Source organism: Brienomyrus brachyistius, chromosome 9 (assembly GCF_023856365.1).
Source record: "Brienomyrus brachyistius isolate T26 chromosome 9, BBRACH_0.4, whole genome shotgun sequence".
In the NCBI taxonomy this organism is placed as follows: Eukaryota; Metazoa; Chordata; class Actinopteri; order Osteoglossiformes; family Mormyridae; genus Brienomyrus; species Brienomyrus brachyistius.
This window is the reverse complement of record NC_064541.1, coordinates 16,024,444-16,046,923: the sequence shown is the minus strand read 5'-3', so window position 1 is coordinate 16,046,923 and position 22,480 is coordinate 16,024,444. Positions and strand designations below refer to the sequence as shown.

The 22,480-nt window shown below is 45.7% G+C and overlaps 1 protein-coding gene across 1 annotated transcript; it reads left to right on the top strand.

Moving 5' to 3' along the window:
* The first annotated feature begins 58 nt into the window (after nucleotides 1-58).
* Nucleotides 59-22,435, top strand: iqgap3 (IQ motif containing GTPase activating protein 3). The gene is made up of 38 exons (XM_049025226.1): nucleotides 59-342; nucleotides 1,677-1,764; nucleotides 2,169-2,325; nucleotides 2,551-2,628; nucleotides 3,969-4,045; nucleotides 5,560-5,627; nucleotides 5,728-5,841; nucleotides 6,962-7,140; nucleotides 7,611-7,689; nucleotides 8,337-8,500; nucleotides 8,851-8,938; nucleotides 9,202-9,365; nucleotides 9,625-9,785; nucleotides 10,062-10,177; nucleotides 10,365-10,528; nucleotides 10,762-10,852; nucleotides 10,979-11,146; nucleotides 11,570-11,712; nucleotides 12,362-12,532; nucleotides 12,772-12,855; nucleotides 12,965-13,036; nucleotides 13,128-13,197; nucleotides 13,307-13,515; nucleotides 13,887-14,039; nucleotides 14,238-14,401; nucleotides 14,519-14,743; nucleotides 14,865-15,005; nucleotides 15,291-15,375; nucleotides 16,489-16,721; nucleotides 17,875-18,007; nucleotides 18,092-18,194; nucleotides 18,481-18,628; nucleotides 18,895-18,982; nucleotides 19,058-19,270; nucleotides 19,718-19,884; nucleotides 19,979-20,083; nucleotides 20,263-20,371; nucleotides 20,880-22,435. Exons 1-38 carry the CDS (start codon nucleotides 309-311, stop codon nucleotides 20,991-20,993), a joined length of 4,920 nt encoding a protein of 1,639 aa, XP_048881183.1. The 5' UTR covers nucleotides 59-308; the 3' UTR covers nucleotides 20,994-22,435.
* Nucleotides 22,436-22,480: the final 45 nt, after the last annotated feature.

Genomic DNA, 22,480 nt, shown 5'->3' with positions numbered 1-22,480 from the left:
GGCCGCCAGGCAGCCAACTGGAAATCGGCGGGATATTCAAACTTCAGGGAAAGTAAACAGCTTCACCCTGCTTCACGGTTAGTAGCTACGCGGCGGTTGACAGTGCGGTTTACGTGGGTTTGATTTCGGCAAGCCGCTATAGGACAGTCGAGTGGTTCCTTTATAAATAAAAGGTTGTATCCGTCACAGTACGCGTTGGCCTTTACCGCAAGAGGGAAATAATAACGTAAACAGCAGTCTGTCATTTCTGAAATTTTGAAAAACGGGAAGCACCAGTGCCAGGTTTGCTTGACGTTGGTGAAGATAAAATGGGAGATTCGGGAGGACAGACGCGTTCTGCCTGTAAGTATTTAAAAATTGGATAAAATGTTCGAGACAACGCTTTGCGATGTTACTCGTAAATTGCCATGGTGATATTTTACTTCTGTTTTTATTAATACCGTTATTTTGTCTGTGCATTCCATTGCCTTTTAATGTATTTTAAAAGGGTCAATGGATTTATGTATTGGTTTAGTTTAATTATTGGTTTATTAGTTGTCGAAACTGCTGTTTTCTGCCTTTTTGCAAATATTCATTTTCTTCAGTTGTTTCATCTTCGCTTCAGATCAGCATCCGAATACGCTACCTTGCTTGACGTATTCCCCCGTAATGTTTCCATGTATATTTTGTTTTCGTTAATGCCGTTTTTGTCCGTTTTTCTGCGTTACTATGCCGTTTCAAACACTATAGACTTTTATGTGATTTCCCTTCTCTTTCGAGTTGCGGTAAGGCACGTTTGTTCAAGCTAAAACAAAATGGACTTTACAAAGAAAAAAAACACTCAACAAGTGCAGGTTATTGCATTTTTTTACCCGTCTCCATAGTTTAGAGATTTGTCAAGATACGTCTGTTTTGCGGCATGAGATAACTAGAAATGATTTACAAAATCTGTTGTAGCGAAGGGTGTATGTGGTAGGGTTGATTTGGAAAGCACAATCCCAGGGTTGCCAACTTTGGTCAGTTAGCTGGCGTGAGATTCTCAGTTCCAGACAAGTCTGCATGCTCATTTACATGCATGTAAACATTTTCCTTAGGATTCATTGCGTGAGCGTGAGTCTCAGAAAGCTTCTGTGTGAGATTTGGCAACCCTGCAATTCTCTTATACCGGAGAAATGTACAAACAGATTGAGAAGGTTAGAGGGGGTATCACAATTAGTTTTTTCTTCGCACCATTTTAATTACTAATCCTCAATCTTTTTTTCTGCAGAACCAACAAAATCGCGTTACTTAACTGAACATAAAGACTTGCACACGAACAACCATTAATAACCCAAAAACACACCACTCATAATGGCCAAGGACAGACAGCTAAAGCTCATAGAATCCTTACAGTCTCTATGATTTTCTTATGGAAGCTTTACGAAGACTTACTATTAGCAATCTTTTTTACCTCGATAAATAGGCCTATGCTTACTCTGCGTAGAAGCAGATTGATTTCACTGAGCAAATAATGTAATCAAATGGGCGTGGGGTCAAACTTGACTCACGGAAGTGTAGTCAGCAGTGCTATGGCTATGAAACGTTGCAATCTGTGCTCTGGTAAGTATCGCTGATCACAGGGGGAAAAACTGTCTCAGTCTATACCTGTGCTGTACTGTTTGTACCTGTGCCCTTAAGCATGTGACTGTCACGTACAGACGAGCGCCTGACTGCGGATGAGATGGACGAGCAGCGGATCCAGAACGTGGCCTATCAGTACCTGTGCCGCCTAGAAGAAGCTAAGAGGTACGCTCGAGATGATAACGATGTTAATATCTCTGATTCTTTCGAAATATGTTATGAGTAGGGCTGCACAATTTCACATCATAAGATTTCTGCTAGTAATTTTGCATTCTGTATAAAATATTTGGAATAACCCAAAATAAACTATAGCCAAATAGAACTTATCTAACAGTGTGTGGAATAAGTTGGTGGTGTTGCTTCCAGTTGTCCAGGTACACAGCAGTGCCGACAAATGAATTATTATGCCTGTGTGCATTCCGAGGATGCTTAAATGATATAACGCACAGCCTTATGGGCCTAGCAAACACTACCTGCAGGTTCTTTGCCTCATTGTTTTGTCATCAAAGTCCACATTGTTGTTCAGCTTTAAGTGTCCTTTGACTGCTTGGTTCCTCTTTACCTGGCAGGTGGATGGAGGCCTGCCTCCAGGAGGACCTGCCGGCCCCCACTGAGCTAGAAGAAGGCCTTAGGAATGGCGTGTGGTTGGCCAAACTCGGCCATTGTTTTGCCCCCAATGTAGTTCCACTGAAGAAGATCTATGACCTGGATCAGGAAAGATACAAGGTTAGCAGCATACAAGCGTGTGGCTACCTTTTAAAGTGTTCCTCTGATACTCCATCATATTGCCCCCATCTAATGTCTGATATGTATTGTAGTCTAACAATTTCCGTCAGAATTAAGCCCTCAGAGTTGCACCAAGGCCTGTGGGTTTTCATTTGTATGTGTGCCTGTGTCTGTTTAATGTCAGTTCTTTACATAATATTTTCTCATCCTAATATTACTATGCAGGTAACTGGATTGCAGTTCCGGCACACGGATAATATCAACTACTGGCGTAGCGCCATGGCGGAAGTCGGCCTGCCAACGGTAACTTACTCATGATTGGCTAATGTGGAATCTGAATGACTTTTCTTCATCAAACGTATTGTGAGGATTTTTTGGTGGTGATGGTGTTACACATACAAACTTGATGCGCATGTAAGGTACAGACAAACATTACAATTAGGGATGAGTTAAGGCCTGTTCATACTTCTCCCCACGCGTAACTAGCGGACACTGTGTACCTCCATGGACGAACACATGCTGTACTGCAAATTTGTGTCCGCGACTATCAGAGTTATAATTTATAGTATTAATAAAAAAGAGAAATGAACCAGTTTTTAGGATGTGCAAATGCATAGAATCATCTTGAGGGAATTTGGATAGCTCCTTGTGAACTGTAGAATTATACATCTTAGCGTAACCCAGCTTGCACATGGTTGTGGAAATGTGCTAGTAGTGACTTTATCAAGAAGAAGGTGAGCAGTTGCATATTGTCAGGTAGTGTGTGGTTCTTGTGATTCGCAGTTAGGATTTAAGGTATGTATAAATAACTGTTCAACACTGAGTCAGTCTGGGGGTTAAGCTGACTGTATACTACAGACAAAATCGAGGGAGTTTGTCATTTTGGCAATACAATGTTGTCTAAGCTATAATCCCTGCAGTGATCGCCGTTTCGGCGCTCCGCCTCTGCAGGGTCCCTTGGCTGAATTTTTTTTTTTTTTCCATTTTGATCCCACCCGCTGTCCATGATTGGCTGACATAATGTTATATCACTGGGTTGGTTAGCAGACTAATTATGTAGCTCACACCACGCCTTAGATATTTTAAATTAGTGTGTATTTGTTTTTTTCTTAATAGTGAATGTTGTAATGTTTGCTGTGGAATGTAACCGTGAGTGTCATGTAAATTGTTGCCTTCCCTGTCTGTGCAACTGCTAGTATTAAACCAATAATGGCTGTTAATAAAGAGAGCAAATTTCCATTTTTAAAGGCTCCTTTATTAAAATGACTCATGCACTTGCAATACGTTTATTTGCGCTTTGTATGTGGGTTTGCTGCATCAAAAACATTCTGCCCCCTCGAGGGTTGTGGCGTGACATAGAACAAACAAGGCGGCAGCATGAAGTGTACGGCTTGCATTAGAGAGGATGACTTGTTCAGAATTGGCTACAGCTTGGGAATGAAAGGTATAATGGTAGCATGCTTGCTGCATGACATTCTTTATTTTAATAATTTCTAGATATGTATTGAGATGGACAACCTAGAGAAAGTGCTGAAATCTGGCTTTGCTCTTCTATGTACCAAATCAATCGACTCTGTCATAATGGTTTTGGTTCAAGTTTACAAGGAACCATTTTAATACAGCAGCCTTTGGTTTTTCGTCAGATCTTCCACCCGGAGACTACAGATATCTACGACAAGAAGAATATGCCAAGGACCGTGTACTGCATCCATGCTCTCAGGTCAGTTTATGTAACGAGAAGTTGTTTATATTGCAATGCTTGATCGTTGTGCCATATGATCACAATGCTGGGTTTGCTTAAAAAACGTGTTTATTTTATTTAAGGTTATGTGTTAAAGGTACCATAGCATGTGTTTTTTTTCGGTATATTTCCTGGTGTCTACATATGAGTTAGGTGGACTTGGTTAGTTTGAAAAATACCCAAAAGTGGTTTTACAGGCCCATTTACAATCGTATTATTTGGCCCTTGAATGAAATGGGCCATTTTCCCGTTTTTGGTGGGCTCATTAATCATAGATAATTTAGTGTCATTGCATATTAATATACAACCGAAGTCAGTTTGAAACAAACCATTAAACTTGGCAGCTTCAAATGAGCTCTACTCCAAAGCCTCAGTTCCGTGCTGTTTAACAACGTTTCGGTCAATGACTGACCGCATTTACAACGGTGAGCCCAAGATTTTAACAGCTGAAAAAAATCCTATTGCCCAGTGATGTCATAGCGCAACACATTAATCATGTATTTGTAGTGATGCTGGTGTACACAGATATAATTACGTACAGTACATAATACTTGATTCTGATAACTGTTACTGGTTTATATGTTTACTGTACTGTGCAGTCTTTCTGCTTTGCCACATGTAACTGAAATATTCACACTTTAGCGTAGGCACAACGTTAGCATAGTTAGAACTTTTGTTTTTAGCATAACAAGAACATTGTAATATTTAGCATCTTGGTCAACCAATGATTTTACGATTCTAGCTTTATTATGTGAGTTTTCTCTAGAACTCTAAACAGTGGAGCACCTCGTAAACCTTATTTCATGATTTATTTATTTTTTTAATTTCAGTATCGATATTTTAGTTAACCAAAAGTAAGCTACAGGCAGTATTGAAGCCTCTTGTCAATATCACAGACTTTGCAATGTTTTCTACTCCCTTGCTAACCTGGAGTATGTTTCCCAGAAGCATAGTTGCTTTTGTGTTTGGCATCATTAACAACGTGCATAGCTAGTACCCTGCAGCTGAACGGTTCCAAATATACAACTTTGTAATGTGAGCTTTTAGGAAACATACCCCTTAATAGACCTTACCTTCTTAGCCTACAAGTAATCAATAACGTGTGTGTGTGTGTGTGTGTGTGTGTGTGTGTGTGTGTGTGTGTGTGTGTGTGTGTGTGTGTGTGTGTGTGTGTGTGTGTGTGTGTGTGTGTGTGTGTGTGTGTGTGTGTGTGTGTGTGTGTGTGTGTGTGTGTGTGTGTGTGTGTGTGTGTGTGTGTGTGTGTGTGTGTGTGGTTTGGGGGTGAAGTTAAGACTTGCATAATTTTTTAATCAACCCAATTTGCCTACTTTTACTTATCGCCTCTTCCAAATGGAAATCCCACATAAGTGTTTGAGATTCCCGGTATGTCAGTTCCGTGCACCAAGCTATGCTGCAGTAAAGTCAGATTTTCATTCTACTGTATGGCACCTCTGAACACGCTTCACTGTGACATGCTTGTGTCTGTCTTACAGTCTTTACCTGTTCAGACTGGGTTTGGCTCCGCAGATCCATGACCTTTGTGGCAAGGTCAAGTTTACAGGTAAAGCTGTTGTGTGCATTTTACCATTTGCTGTTCAGAGTTCTTGGCCAGATGGTGTCACAGAATATGAGCGATGATATCTCTCTTCTGTGGGCCTCAGAGGAGGAAATCAATAACATGAAGCGGGAGCTGGATAAGTACGGCATTCAGATGCCGGCTTTCAGCAAGATCGGGGGGATCCTGGCCAATGAGCTGTCAGTGGACGAAGCTGCAGGTACGAAGGTGCACCTGTGGGGCTTGTTGGGGGGGTTCGAGGGAGCCTGTCTGCGAATTTGGTTTTAAGATGTGCTAGTTTCTTGCTGATGGAATTCCAGCAGCTATGGGAGTGGATAATAAGTGTTAAGGTAAAATGAATTATTACAGTATATCATAAATGAACTAAATGGGGGTGATATTTCCAATTGCGTGTAAAATAGCACATATGTGTATATGGGACCAAAAGTCAGAATAAATTTCGTCAGTTTTCGCTACATGTAAATGTGAAAATAAACTGCCCACCTTTTTTTAACGAAGAAGAAACAAGCCATTGTGCAGCCTACTCAGGGGGGGGGTCGCTTCACATCTCTTCCACATCGTCAGTCTTGGCTAGAAGGTGGCACTGTTTGCTGAGGTGCTAGTTTGAGGTGACACAGGCTAATTGGTGGGCTAACTGACTCGAAGGCAACCAACTTCTGCATGGTTTTAGTGTGTTCTGCTGATTTCAGCTCTACTGCCTGTACATTAATATAGCATGGATGGTGAGACGGACACTGCAGATCTCTAATTTTAATGTATTTTTTATTTTTTCTATTGTTGTACTCAAGTTTCTTTTTTTTGTCCATAATGTATTTTAAAATGTGCATGCAACCCAAATTTGAATTGCCAGAATTTACGTATAATTTTTCTTGCTCGACAGTGTTGCGTGTTTTTCTTAGTATGCGAAGCAATACAATTATTCCATGTCTCAGACGAGGAATCATTAGTATGATACCTCAAGTATTTGACAGGTATTTTTAAAGTTGCACACGCATTGGATGAGTGAAGCTATGGAACTGATCAACTTTTGAGAGAACACACCAAACTTGAAATGGCTTCACTTAATGGTGGCACATAATAGGATAGCCACAAATGCTGATCTGTTGAACACTGACACAAGTCGCACAAAGTTGGACTTTGATTTACTAAAGGAGAGGTGGGTGGTGAATGTAGGGGGCTAGAAATGGTGATGGTTTGGGGGGTGTGGGAGAATACTTTGTTTCAATGGCATCTCGAATGTTTGTGACCGAATGAATTGACAACGAGCATTAATCGTTGTTGAGCTGTATGTACTGTGCTAAGTGAGGCTCTTCCCCCAGTGCATGCAGCAGTGATAGCCATCAATGAGGCCGTGGAGCGTGGCTGCGTGGAGGGCACCGCTCAGGCCTTGCGCAACCCCAACGCCATGCTGGCCGACCTGCAGGAGCACCTCATGCCCGTGTACCAGGAGATGCTGCGGCAGGCCAGGGCTCAGAAGGCTGCCCGCGCCTCAAATAAGGTTGGCTTGGAGGAGGTCCCAAAATCTGCAGCAGAATTCAGCAATTTGGTTTGCTTGCGTCTGTCGTGAACCTAAAAGGGTGTCTCAGTGCTGGACCAAAAAGCCAATGAAATCTTCACAAATCCGGAACAGTGCATACCTTAGAAAGGACATGGTTATTTCAAACAAACTGTTTTTTTATTATTATTGCTATTTTTTTTCCTCATGCGCTAACAAGTTGTGAAATCTGCTTGCTGTTTGGTGTCAGCTTTTGTGCCAATTATGACAAAATAAATCATTTTGATCTAAATGGTAGGATATGATAGGAATGTGCTGTCTCCAGTGGGGTTATTTTATTTGTTTTGTCTGCTCAGTCAGGTGGAAAGTTTTTTTTTTTTTTTTTTTTTTTTTTTTTTTAAACTTCAGATATTCTGCTTGTGTTTGCAAAGAGAGGGGACTGGGATTCACTTGGCTTTGTCACTCTGCTTCAGGTGAATGGCTCTGAGAAGGACATTTATGAGGAGTACCTAACCCAGAAGGAGATTCAGGAGAACATCAACAAAGTCAACGGTAAGTTTCTTTTCTGCTACAAAGAAATATATCCTTTGTTCTCCAATCGGGGGTGATCTCCAGAGCCGCAAATCTTAGCACTGAAATGAGGCTGCCTTTATCGATTTGAAGGAAAAGAGTATTCGACATAGTAATTCATCATTCTGCTCTCAGTAAGACAAACCTTCAACATGAGTTGAATTGCTGAGCGATCTGTTGGGGTGTTACCATTTTGGTCATGTCTTAACCTCAGCATTAAGCAGAAGGCTGTTTATGGTTATTCATACGATAAAATGGTACATGAACACAGAAGGGGTACTAGATGATCAGTTGCCTTACTTTGTGTCACCTTTACCATCTATTCTTTCAATAACTTGCTAATCATGTGATCGGTAACATAAGTTGCTTCTCTGGCTGAGGTTTAGCCTCTGACGTGACACTTGAGACCTCATGGCACATGGACCTCGCCTGCGGTGTTGTATGTCCGGATGGCTCACGCCAATGTCTCTGCCAGCTCTCTGAGGCCAGAAGGGCTCACATCACTGGAATAAAGGCTGCTAACCGTTAGCTTTATGAGTATTTAATTAATCTATTTTGCTACTGCAGTACCGTGTCCTTGCTGGCCTTCCCCTCTGTAACACTGCATGTCTGTGTTTTGTGGCCTGCAGTGCGTGCGGCATTGGAGTGTGTGGATGAAGCTCTGGACTGCAGCGATGCTCTGGCCCTCCTCTCGGCCCTGCAGGCCCCCTGCCTGGCCTTGCGCGGCCTCCGCAGGGAGAACACCGCCTGGTACCTTGAGCAGCTGGCCGCTGACCGGGAGCAGAAGGCCTTGGTAAGCTATGCCAGGCTCTGCATCAACTGTACTTTTGGCTGAGGGAGCGAGAATAATTTTTATAGCGATCCCTGGCACCCCTGCACACTACTTGTTTGACATTCACAAGCAAGGAGTTCAGACTTTAATGTTTAACTTAAATATTATTGCTTGGGCAGCTCAGCAATACTGCCCCCTACAGTCCATATGTGGTTGTACACAGAATTAAGGGATAAAAAGATTAGAATTTGCTCCCATGATATACTCCCAGTATAATGCTTGGATTGACCCTGTAACTTGAACACTGGCATCTGTTATATCCGGGATGCCATAGCAGAAGCTCCACTGAGATATGATGAAAATTGTCACAGGACCTGGGCTCTGTGGACCCTCTGGACCAAGATGAGCTGCAGGAGGGGTTGTCTATGGCCAATGAAGAAGCGCAGCGCTCCCACACTGGTGAGCACCTCCTCGTTCTTTAGATGAGCTTCTAAATGCACTGCCACCATCTCCATCGGCAGGTCCGTGGGCTATGTAGTGATGAGCCCATACCATCTAGTCTGCCGTTTTCAACTGAAATGTGTCCCCTAATTATTTCCTGAAAACATGATTGAGTGGGACATGTGATACATGCATTTCACCAGACTAATGGTGGTTTGTGTGTTGCATATGGGCTTGTTGGTGTACTGGTCATAAAACTGTGTGTGCGTGCGTACGTACAGTGGAGCGGGCAGTGAGTGCCATTAACAAGGCCCTGCGGCAAGGTGACCCCAGACAGACCACCCGCGCCTTGATGAACCTGGATGCCCAGCTCCCGGATGTGTTCCCCTTTGCTTCTGAACTCTACCAGAGAGAGCTGGCTCTCCTGCAGGAGCAGAGCCCTGAGGTACAGGGCCCCATGACGGGTCGGCATCCACTTGCAAAGCTTTTTAGCACCTCAGCTCGGCGACACTGGGAAGATCTACACTGCGGGATGCTTCACATGCTGTGTTCCCGGCAGCTAAAAAGAATAAATAGCATTTGTTTACCTGTTAGGTTTCACTTGTCGGGTCTGTCATGTATTGGGCGTTATCCATTTTTATGTTGAGGGTGTGGGGAGATTTTGAGCATTTATGTTTTTGGTTATGTGCATTTTTGTCCTGAAGGGGGAGCTGCAGCAGGAGGAGCTCTTCGTAGCTGTGGAGATGCTGTCTGCAGTGGCTTTGATAAACCAGGCCTTAGAGGTACAGGATTCCGGTGCTTTCTGTGTCAGGCTCATCAGCCCAGCAGCAGGACTGGCCGACATCGAGGACGGGCTGATCCAGAGGTGAGCTGTCGTCTGTGGGGTTCCCTGCCCACCCCTCAATGTATTATTAATGACATGGCAGTGAATAATTAATTTTTGTCTGTCATTTCACACCGGCTATAAAGCAGGGTCAAGTGCCTGCTCAATTAGCGCCCTGTAAGAGGAGGCGTGAGAAATTCCCGCAATTTGACTTTGACATGCACAAGTAAATTAAACAGCAGTAAACTTACCCTCCGTGGTGTGTGATCACATGTTTTTTAACCTGGACTTAGTTTAGTGGTGATACTGCCCGTTTAGATACTTCGAGCAGCTGTGTGTGCTGAAGAGACGGGCTGGGAGGACCTTGTTGACGTGGAACGAGCTGCAGGGCGGGCTGAACGCTGTGAACGCTGAAGCACAGGAGGAACACGACCGTAAGCAGGCACCTGTGCCTTTGAAACAAACCTGCTTCCCCACGGTGGATACTTCTCTCATATATTGTCTGAAGACATGGTTGAAAATTAGTATTATAAACACTATCTCGCAAATCCTAAAAATACATATTGTGTTTCTTGTTTACAAGGTGATATGCGGGGTGTGTTTTCCGTCCTGCTTTTACAGAAATACTGTCCATCGGGCTGATCAACAAGGCCCTATGTCACAGCCGCCCCCAGGACACCCTGGCTGCGTTGCTGTTGCCCTCAAGTGGCCAGGAGGGTGTACAGCCACAGAATGCCTGGCGGTACCATGAGGTGCTGAGTCGTGCCAAGCGACGCAAAGCAGAGGTGCGCCTGAATGTACTTGTTTTGTAAGGTTCTCGTGTAATAATTTTAAAGATCTGTGAAAATGGATAAAGGTAGCAGAAAGCTGAAAACGCACCCAAAAAATTATGTAAGATATCATCCTTTTTGAAGCGCGGTGCATTAATTAATGACCTTCGGCTGTGACTTCTGGATATTGTCATTTGTCAGGATAATGAGTGTTTGCGTCTTTTCCTGATGGCTGTTTGTGTCCACAGGAGAGTGGGGACCCTGGGGCAGAGCTGTGGTTGGCTGACATCCAAGAGGGAGTGAGGCGAGCCAACCAGGACGCACAGACAGCGCTGAAAAGCAAGTCAACCTAGAAGCCCGCTGGTCCAGTTTTGATAGCCTTGCATCCTGAAACAATTGACCTTTTGTATGGCGTGGCAGAGATCGGCTGAGTTCATTGGCTGTGAATATTTGTGTGCTTCTCAGTGTCATTGGGTCTGGCGGCAGTCAACCAGGCAGTCAAAGAGGGCAAAGCGTCCCAAACGCTGCGAGTCATTTGTCTACCAGAGGTGGCGCTGCGGAGTGCGGTTCCTGAATGTGCTGCAGCATATCAGGATGAACTGTCTGGCCTTTTGAGGGCCAAAGCAATGGAGGGTGAGACTTCATCGCCTCTCAGATGGGTTGAGTACTGCTCTTTAAAGCCACAAGATGTCCGTCCAAGTAGTTAATTCACATCTCCAGTGGTGGGTTTTTCTGCTCCATAGTTGACGCGTAAGCATTTGCTGTGCAAACATGACATTGACTGGCTTCCTCTTCTAAACAGTCCTTATTTAAGGATTTGTTAATTTTTTGTTTCTTATGAATCTTTGACTTGCACCTCTACTATGTTACTTTTTCCTTTACACCCACTGTCCTTCGCATAACGAGGTAAAGTGTTTCTGAACCTGGCCCTCTGGAACCCACACAGATGGTCCATGATTTTGCTCCCTCCCAGTTCCCACAAAAACATGGACTGTCTGCAGTTGTCTGAGGACTGGATTGGGAAGCACTTGGTTAAAGAGGCTCTCCTGTGTCTAGGTGACAATAGGAGCCCCTGGGTCAGACACAGGCTACAGGATGGCAGCTCATACTACTTCCACCTGCAGAAGCTGGAAGGCACATGGGAAAGACCTCAGAGCTTCGTGCACAACAGCCTGTACCTGGTGCATGCTGAGATACAGGTAACCGTAGCACAGGGTTCCATGCTGGGGTCCTGTGTTACAGGCGGGGGGGGGGGGCGCCGTGCTCCCTACTCAGAGCTTCAGGGCTGCCGGCAAGCAGCTGGCTTAATTTGTCTCGTACAGATGCTGCGTGATGCTGAGAGGAACATCAGGCGTCTGCTGTCACGATACAGGGGAAACATGGGGGTCCGTTGTGAACGTGGCATTCAGTACAGCGACGGAGATCTAGAAATTTTACAGCAGCTGAAATATACAGGGGTAGTATTTCTTAGTGGTAATGTGATTTTTGAGCCTCTCTTCTCGAATTCTACATTGGAGAGGAGTGGCTTCGGTTTTCAGAGCCTCATTCTTGAATTCGCCTATGAAGTGTAGCGCTGTCACTTTTTAGAGGCCCTGCCCGTGTACGGTGGTAGATCTGGACCTGTCATATTTTGCAGCCAGTCAGTAAAATGGACGAACGATTGAGGCCTGCATAGACTGACGAGGCTGCTTCCGAGGATCACATGCAGTCAAATATGCTCCTTTTGACAAATTTTATGATGCCGCTGCAGGAGTGTTAATATTTATAAACCTGTTTTAGCCGTTTTGTCCCTGCTTGATTTCGGGTTTTCTTCCTGTCACCTCCACTGCCCACCCCCCCCCCGTGCAGGCAGTGCTGTCCAGCGTGACAGGGACCCACAGTCGCGAGCTACAGTGGAAGACCTGCGAGCCCCTGCTAGTGCAGCTGCAGGCCCGTATGCGGGGCTTCCTGCTGCGGCAGAAGCTGGGCGCCCGTCTGCACTTCCTGCGCACCCAGCTGCCCGCCATCGTCACCATCCAGGTGAGCTCTACAACACGGAGGGGTGATTTTTCTCCTCTTCGCCTGACCTCTCCACTGGCTGCTCCATCTGAACCTAAAGCCGGCTCTAATGAGCCGCAGTGTGAATTGACTCGCTGTCTAGCTGTCTAATCCCTTCCCATAGCCCTGATGTTCACACGAGATGGATGAGCATGAGAGTGACTTGCTGGGTTGCCTGGCTTGTTTTTTGTCTCCTGTGGCGTGTCTGGCTGCGTTTTCAGGCCCATTGGAGGAGGCTCAGGCAGCAGAGTGCCTACAGGCAGAGGCTTCGGTACCTGCGCAGGAACTGGAGGGCTGCTGTCAAGGTAGGAACGACGCCCCACGCATCTCTTGGCTTTGTAGGTGCAAGATAAGGCCCCCACATGTAGGGGGCGAAGGTGGCATGTGAGGGATTTGAGGTTCTTTTCCCTGTAGATTCAGGCCTGGGTGAAAATGTGGCTGGCCCGTAGGAGGTACAGAGCACGGCTGAGATACTTCCGCAAGCATGTGAGTGCGGGGTTACGTACGGCGAATCTTATTTAGTGCGTGTGGAGTTGTATGGCTGATGCTGGTGTTTTTAAAAATTCCTGTACCACAGGTGGACGCCATTGTGAAGATTCAGGCATTTTTCCGGGCAAATAAGGCTCGTGAAGACTACAGGATGCTGGGTGAGTGATTCCTTGGTGAATAGTGATTTCACTGTCCAGTGTGAGCATTGGAACGTGTTTCCCTGATGTGCATCTGTGCACTCCCCCCCCCCCCCCCCCCACCCCACAGTGCATTCTCAAACCCCCACCCTCTCCGTGGTGAGGAAGTTTGCCCATCTGCTGGAGCTGGGTGACTCCGACATCCGCCAGGAGGGGGAGCTGCTGCGTTTACGGGAGGAGGTGGTGCGCACCATCCGTGCCAACCGGCAGCTGGAGTCCGACCTGGACCTGATGGACCTGAAGATCGGCTTGTTGGTCCGGAACCGGGTCACTTTGCAGGTCATGATCACGAGGGAGCCTGGGAAGCAAAGCGCTTGTGTCTTTGCACATGTACACAAGACGTGCCCTTGACCGCAAACGGTCAATCCCATTTACTATAAAATGAATTATTTATATAAAATATAGTGCCGAAAAATACTACGAGACTTCTGCTGTTGACCTTTTGGTTCCTGCTGACAGAGCACGATAGGCAATTCATTATGTATTCATTCGGCTCATTCAAGTAATTCATTCAAATCTTTTGTAGCTGCAGCATTAAAAAAAAAAACACACTCCAGGCTGTACACGTTCACAACATTTTTTAAATTGACCTGCCCTCCCCAAAGGCCCCGAACTAGGCGATATTAAATATGGTCATTCGTCCGACACAGGAAGTCGTTTCCCACTGTAAGAAGCTGACGAAGAAGAACAAGGAGCAGCTGTCAGATATGATGGCTCTGGATAAACAGAAGGGCCTGAAATCGCTGAGCAAGGATAAGCGTGAGAAACTGGAGGCCTATCAGCATCTCTTCTACCTACTGCAGGTATAAACGTACTGTCCTGTTGCTTGCCAAATTGGTATTATCTGGATTTAATGTAGCACTTAAACCTGCTTGTTAATATTTAGGTGACTCAAGCAGTTTTTACTGTAACTGCAAACAGTGGAGTGGTCGTTTTTTTTTTTTTTTTTTTCCCTGCTGTTGCCTTGGAGATCTGACCTTCGTCTGCCCTCCGATGCTCAGACGCAGCCCCTGTACTTGGCCCAGCTGATCTTCCTCATGCCCCAGAACAAATCAACCCGCTTCATGGAGACGGTCATCTTCACCCTCTTCAACTATGGCTCTGACTGCAGGGAGGCCTACCTGCTTTTACAGCTCTTCACTGCCGCCCTGCGCCATGAGATCAAGTCAGTTTACTGATCTTGCAGAATGCTGTAATCCTCGTACACAAGTCCAGTCTAGTGGTGTAGGGGAGCCTGACAGCAGAATTTGCCTCTTCTGCCTTCCTGTTCCTCTTTCCATAGAATGAAGGTGGATCAGCCTCAGGAGTTGGTAATGGGGAATCCCACAGTTATCAAAATGCTTGTAAGTTTTTACCGGCACGCCCGAGGCCAGAACGCCCTCCAGGATATCTTGGGGCCCGCGATCCGAGAGGTGCTGCAGGATCGGAACCTCAGCATCCGCACTGACCCGGTGGAGATCTACAAGACCTGGATCAACCAGACAGAGTCTCAGACTGGCCACAAGAGGTCAGTAGAGAGCTTGCATGTGGACAACTGCATCTGTGACTCACCTAATCCTAACGATCTTACTTGAGTGCTCAAGGTGACCGATTTAACTGAGAGGGGGGGGGGATTTCATGCCCTGCAGCTCCCTGCCCTATGAGGTGAGTGCTGAACAGGCCCTCGGCCACCCCGAGGTGCAGCGGCGTCTGGACATCGCCATCGGCAATCTGAAGACCCTGACGGACCGTGTGCTCGGCGCCATCACGTCCAACCTGCACAAGCTGCCGTAAGGAGACATTCCTCCCTGCCCCCGGCTGGCACCTGTCTGCACAGTGACCCCATTTCAAAATGCTACACCTGATGTTAACATTACCCGAGTTTGGACCTATTATTGAATTGCACTGGTTTCATTTAAAGGAGGCAATGGAAAGGGCAGTGTAGGCTGTATTTTGTATATTTGTAAACGAGTATATTTTCCACTGCTGCTTCCTTTCTGGCTCCAAGGATGTGAGTGCCATTGGAGTGTAATCCCATTTGCTCCCCTCTCCTCTGTGCCGCCGCCGCTGCTTAGATATGGAATACGCTACACTGCCAAGGTCCTCAGGGAGGCTTTGCACGAGAAGTTCCCTCGGGCTACCGAGGACGACCTGTACAAGGTACCGAAATATTTTTCTTTCCTTCTCCCCCCCGCTTTCCCCTTTTGTCAACAATTTCTCTGCTACATTCCAGTGATCCCAGTCTGTTCACTTGTGCTCCTTGCACCAACACATTCCATGCCAGTGTCACACTCGCATTTTTCATGACCGCCAAAAGCCAAGTGGTTGATGTTGCGTGCAGTGAAATAAGTAAATGTTAGTTGTCTTGGTATAGAACCTTAATGTGCATGAAGGAGTATTTGAAGCACAAAAATCCTGGTCCTCCGTGTGACGCAGATTAGGTTGCAGGTTTGGAAGGAATATGATGGAAATGAGCACAAGGAGATTTGCTTATTTTCAGTGTTTTTCTCTTGGCCTCTTTTTGACAAGATTCTTTGTAAAACAACCATCAGGCATCTTTATATTTACCCTGTTAAAGACACTTGCATTTTCCTTATAGACTACTTAGATTATTCTGTAGAATAATCAAACGCATCAAAATACTGAACAATGGCAACTAGGGGTATAATGATACACTCACCTCATGATTCAGTTTGATGCATGATAATGAAGGAAAAACTGATGGAAAATATTCACTTCCTTCCCCTTGCATTTCAGAGGCAACAATGTATTTTTGGTGCCGCTGCTTAAACAATGTGGTGGCACTGAAATGAGGTGTTCTGTTTAATAAAACAAAACACTCAATTTAAGTGGTACAAGAGTATTATTTGAAGTATAGTTCAGTATTTTCATCTTACAGAATTAAGAGAATTCATTACACAATCTTTATATATCCAGTATAAATATTGGTATTTTTGGACAGAAAAATGTAGTGATATGAAATGTAGCTCTTTGTTGCAGTTATAGAATTTTAATTTCTATTAATGAAGAGTAAGTAATTGATAATGTGGGGCTCCAGAAGGAGGAATCAGGAGGTTATTACAAAAGTGAGTGTGGTGTAACAAACATACCAAGTGGAGTGTGTTCATCAGCTGAAGTAGATTCAGTTTAGTCCCCCCCCCCCCCCTCATTTAATTTGGTTGAAATCTAAGTGTGCGAAGCCTGTGTAATCCTCCGGGCGAAGCTGGAGAGCCGTGATGTTCAGAGTGCTGCCTCTGCCACCTGGCCCCGCAGATTGTGGGAAACCTGCTGTACTATCGCTACATGAACCCGGCCGTCGTGGCCCCCGACGGCTTCGACGTGCTCGAGTTCTCTGCCGGCTCCTGCCTGCTGCCCGACCAGCGCCGCACCCTGGGCTCCGTGGCCCGCGTCCTGCAGCACGCCGCTGCCAACAAGCACTTCCAGGGCGACAGCGCTCATCTGCGGGCCCTCAACCACTACATCAGCGTCACGCACGCCAGGTTCAGGTGAGGGGAGCCTCTGCTCCGGGCTGCCGTATGTTCCAATGGCGGGGGAGGGGATTGGGACCTGGAGCCTATCCCAGACAGCATAGGGAACAAGCAGGGTTACACCCTGGATGGGATGCCAGGGTATCGGAACGGCACACGCCTTACAATTTGGAGATATCTTTGGATTGCAGGAGGACCGTGTGACCTGCGTACTCACACACACACACACACACACACACACACACACACACACACACACACACACACACAGCAGAGGCAAGATTCAGCCCCCAGCCTGCAGGTGTGAGGCAACAGTTCTACCCACTGAGCCTCCCTGCTGCTCTGTCTCAGACTTAAACAAAAACAGGATGAGGAAAGAAAATCACCCTGTTACTACAGACTGCAGTGATTTGTGACCACCAATCCACATTTGCATCAGGTTTAATACACTAGCTATGCTCAGTGGGTTTGTCTTATGCTTTCGGAAATCTCTGTGGGGAAATATAGCAGTCTAAATGGCATACTGTTAACGAGCATTGTGGGGTATTACCGTGTTGTACGAGTGATGTATGCTTCCTGGAAATCTCGAATCCCATGGAATCCAGTAACGGGTGACCATTAAGGTGACTGTATGGATTGTGGCAGCTGGCAGTTTGATTTGGAGGCCCTAACTGCACAGTGCACTGTACAGAATGGACCATTTTATTAATGAGGAGCGTGCAGAGTCGTAGCTACAAGAGGGCTGCAGCCTCCGGTACACGGAGAGGTGTGTGTGTGTGTGAGTGTGAGTGTGTGAGATTATTACATTGTGGAGACCAAATTTCCCCCCAATGTGGTGATAACCTGTTTTACACCCCACAATTTTTGTGGGGACATTTCATGGGTCCCCACAAGGAAAAACTCAATTTAATAAAAAAAAAAAAAAATATATATATATATATATATATATATATATATATATATATATATATATATATTCCTTGATAGATATAAAAATCTGTAGCCGAAGCAAAAAAAAAAAACGAAAGATGGCATTTTGTTTGGATATTTATGGTTAAGGTTAGGGCTGGGTAGCGGTTAAGGTTGTTATAATTGGGATTTTGCCTATAGAAATGGATGGATGGTCCCCACAAAAGATATAAATACAAACGTGTGTGTGTGTGTGTCACAGCAAGTTCCTGCGTGCTGCTTGTGACGTCCCAGAGCCCAAGGAGCGGTTCAACATGGACGAGTACTCTGAGATGGTTATCCTCAACAAGCCCATCATCTATATCTCCATCAGCGAGCTCATAAACACCCACAAGGTCTGTATCTCCATCCTCCTGTATCTGTGGATCTACTGAAGGTCTGCACAGCCATTGGTTACACAGTAATGTTTCTGTGTGTAGCTGTTGCTAGAACACCAGGACTCCCTGTGTTCGGACCCCTCTGACCCCCTCTTAGAACTGCTGAAGGACCTTGGGCCGGTACCTTCTCTCCAGGCTCTCGTGGGTAAGCCTAGTCTACCACACCATTAAGTCCTGTCTCTGCCATTCTTCTCTGCAGTTTTTGTATTTGTGGTTTTTAATGGTCCATTACTAAATATGGGGATATTTATTCAATAGACATGAACACGCAAGCCTGTAATACGGTTGGCCTCGTTCCTTGATAGATTTCCATTCAATAAAAGGTTTCTACGAGATGTATCCCTCGACTGAAGATGTTACACAAGCAGTAGTTATGCAAGCTAATGACATGGACTAAAGTGTGGAATTCTGATATGTGCATGTTGTGACAGGGGAGGGTGTGGTCAGCTCTGGGGACCCCAATGCAGAACAAATCCTGGCTCAGTACAGCAAGATGGAAGTTTCCCTCACCCTGACCAGCAAGTTCGACATCTTCCGTAATTCTGACGAGCGATCTGACGCAAGGGGAATCCTGCTTAGGTGAGGTGATTTCTGGCGGTTATGGTAACCTCTGCTAAACTAGCTGATGAGTCGGGTTTGTATGATCTGTCTAGAGTAGTGTTTTCCGGTCCGGTCCTTGAGGACCTAGAGTAGGTCCATGTTTTTGCTCCCTCTGAGCTCCCTGCCAGACAGTCCACACAGGGATCTGGGAGGGAGCAAAAACATGAACTGTCTTTGAGGACCAGATTGGGAAATGCTGGTCTAGAGGGCAGCCTGAGGAATGATGCTCCTGTGTTCTGTCACAGCACCAAGCAGCTGATCATTGACGTGATCCGCTCTCAGCCTGGAGAGACGCTGAGTGAAGTGCTCAGAGCCTCCATATCGGAGGACCAGGTACGTCTGCTCCCGTCACCCTCATCCGTGCTTCCATGGCTCTCCTCTCACCGCATGCACTCCCCCCGCTCTCAGGAGGCGCAGCATTGCTGGATGATGCAGCGACGAGCGCAGCGCGATGCCCGCACTCCGGAGAAGATGAAGAGGAACCAGTCCCTCATCGCCGACGGCAACCTGTCCCTGGAGGAGAAAAAGAGGAAAATCCTTCGCAGTCTCAGGAGACTTGAGGCGCTGGGTGTGCTGACCCCCCCAGATGCAGAGGCCCAGATCCTGCAGCTCATCGCCAAGGTGACACACACACACACACACACACACACACACACACACACACACACACACACACAGCTGAAGAGCAAGGTGGCCCACATTTTGACCTCAGTATGAGGCAGTTCCCAGTACTGAATCTCCACAGCTCTTTAACAACGTGTATCAATCAGTTACAATGCGTTTAAGTTGCCGCACCTCTACAAGCAAGACAAAATGCTATTTTATTTTCTGAGGGGGGAAAAGTATGTAAACTCAGTTTAGAATATGATTTATTCCAGAGCCCTAAAAAGACTGATCGATTAGTATTCCTAGAAAAACCACCGAGTGTATCGAATGGAAATGATGCACACTTTGGTTTTTCCATATGAAACTGAATCGCGCCCGCTGGCCCCGTGGGAGCCGGCTCGTTATCCGAGCGACGGGACCCGCCCGTGAGCCCAGCGCTGAGTCTCCCCACTGTTGTTTCAGGACATACGGCACCAGCGGCTGTACCGCCAGCGGCGGCAGGCCGAGCTGGTGAAGCTGAGGCAGACGCTGCACAGCCTGCACTGTAAGAGTTCCTTCCACAGCGAGCAGGTGGATTACTACAGCCAGTACATCGCCACCTGTCTGGACAACCTCACCTCCAAGAGCAGGTGCAGCTGGGGGTGCCGGGCTCGTCACGCTCTGACTCGTGCCGGGGTTCCAGCCTCATGCTAATGGCCGTCCCCTTATCTGTCATCCTTTTAGTAAGGCTGGCGGAAAAAAGAGCAAGCTCCCAGCCCTTACCTACACTGCCTCCAGACTCCACGAGAAGGGCGTGCTTCTGGAGATCGAGGACCTGCCAGCCACACAGTCAGTGCAGACCCCGCCACCATACATCTCAGACTGTAGATATGGTTTAACTCGCTACTGATGCCCCTCAAGGCAGAGTGAGGCTGACTTGCCATTTCTCTAGGTCATGATAAAATATCCCCTCCATGCACGCTCGGCAGATGTAATATACCCGATATTTCTGACCTGATCGTTTTCAGATTCAAGAACGTGATCTTTGACATCGTGCCCAGCGAAGAGGGTGGCACATTCCTGGTGAAGGCCCGCTTCATGGGTGTAGACATGGAGAAATTCCCTCTCAAGTACCAGGTGAGCAAGCACCAGATGGCAGAATTCAAGCACAGTCCCTTTTGCCAAAATGCTAATTATTTGAAGTCATGCCAGCGTTTGTCGTATTTTATCAGAAAAATGCTTAACGCGCCTGGGAGGGAGAATCTAACCCCATGTGTCTTGGTGAAATGGTGACTAGGTGGAGTTCCTTTACTTTGAACTTTTCCCACCTCCTGCTCTCGTGTGTGTTTTCTCCCACATGCACAAATAAGGGGGTAAGCAAGGCAGTGTATGAAAACGCTGTGGTGTGCACAGCACTTCCTCTTTGGCTCCCTGAAGTAGCACAAGCTCAATTGCAGCTTCCTCTGCTTCAGTGGATGGGACTTTTCTTTAGGCTGCTGAAGGGATAATGAAAGTGAATTCAGTCTAAAAAAAAGCCATTTCACAGAGACACAATCGGCTGGTAAAGCCCATTTTCGTCATTTCCTTCACCCCATCCTGTTCATATGGTCGTACACGGCACCTGTGATTGTCCGTGTCTGTCTAGGACCTGCTGCAGCTGCAGTACGAGGGAGTTGCCGTGATGAAGATGTTTGACAAGGCCAAGGTCAACGTGAATCTGCTCATCTTCCTCCTCAACAAGAAGTTCTTCAAGAAATGAGCAGTGTATATCCACACTGCCGATGTCTGTGAGCACAGAGCGGTTATTGGTGTTGACAGGATTTACTTGGGGGATTCATTATCTTTCATATTTAATTTACAAATATTTATATATAAATGCGTACTCCTAAATGTATGTACAAGCACAACACTATAATCTAATGCAATAATCAGCCACTTATTGCAGCTGATATTTGAAACTGGAAGTTGAGAAACATGGACTGTGAGGAGATTTACAGTGCATTTACCGTGGGGTGGAGCCACCAGGATCATCATACTCTGGTGTATGCCACACCTTCATGTGCCAAGTGGCACATAGTTAATCCCTCCCCATTGCAATATTTTTGGGGAGGGGGGGTGTGTAAATAAAGGTCATTCATTGTTGTATGAGGCAGAGAAATGAAAATGGCCGGAAACGGAATACAAACAATCCCTAGGCAGAACAAGTCCGGTCTGCAGAAAAGTGCACTTAGATGAACAATTCTGAGGAAAGGAAGTATAGGCGGGTACTAACCAGTAAGGCAAGGCGATCGTACGAGAGGGATGGTGATGCTTAGTCATTTTATTTATTTTTTTTAAAAAAAGCAATATAAAACTGTAACACTGCTTACTGCGCCACACCCTGTTTGAAATGAGGTGTCTAATTTTTTCCGATCATGTTTCACTGTCATTTAACAGGAATGCAAGCCATATTTAGGGGTGAGGTCTTTCTTTTTTTTTTTTTAAGGTATTTAAAATATTTTAGGTGATAGAAAATTCAATATTTCGGGCAAAACCTAAATTTTTCTATAAGGAGCAATATAAAAAAAATACAATTTCACTATCCCAAAATTTAAAAATTTTTTGATACATTGAATCGTTATTGTTTGCCTTACTAAGTGATGTTTCTGTTATATAGTTCTTAATACTCAGGCTTTGCTGAATAGTGAATCTTCAGTTCTTTCATTTTAATTTGGCAGTGTGTTTTAATCCCCAGACTTCACATGCGTCACGTTACGATATGGTTTGAATAGAAGCACTCCAAATGAAATGCATTATGCACAATCCAGTGAGATTAGATTGTCCGTGGCTTCAATGGGCAACCCTACTTGCTGTTTTAACCTTGGTCCCTATATTCCTGATTTATCTTTGACATGTTCGGTTGGTCCTCGGATTTTTCTGTTTCGCTGTGTTAAAGGAAATGATGGCTGTGAATGGCAACTTCCTTTGATTGTGACTTCTGTTGGTCTCAAACTGTTGGGCAGTAATCAGCACAAATGGAAAACCTTGGGACCTCGAGTGGAGCTGATGGGGGGGAAAAAACTACATACATGGACCTATTTAACCTGAGTTTATGCCATTTTAAGGTTTTATGGCCAAACAATGTAAATATTTTCTGTCTTGCTATTTTAATCTCTCTTGCATAAGATTATCGCTGTCACTTAAATAAACTTTGAAAACACAGTGTAGCAGGTTTTTTTTTTTCATTTTTCTTATGTAGTGCCATTT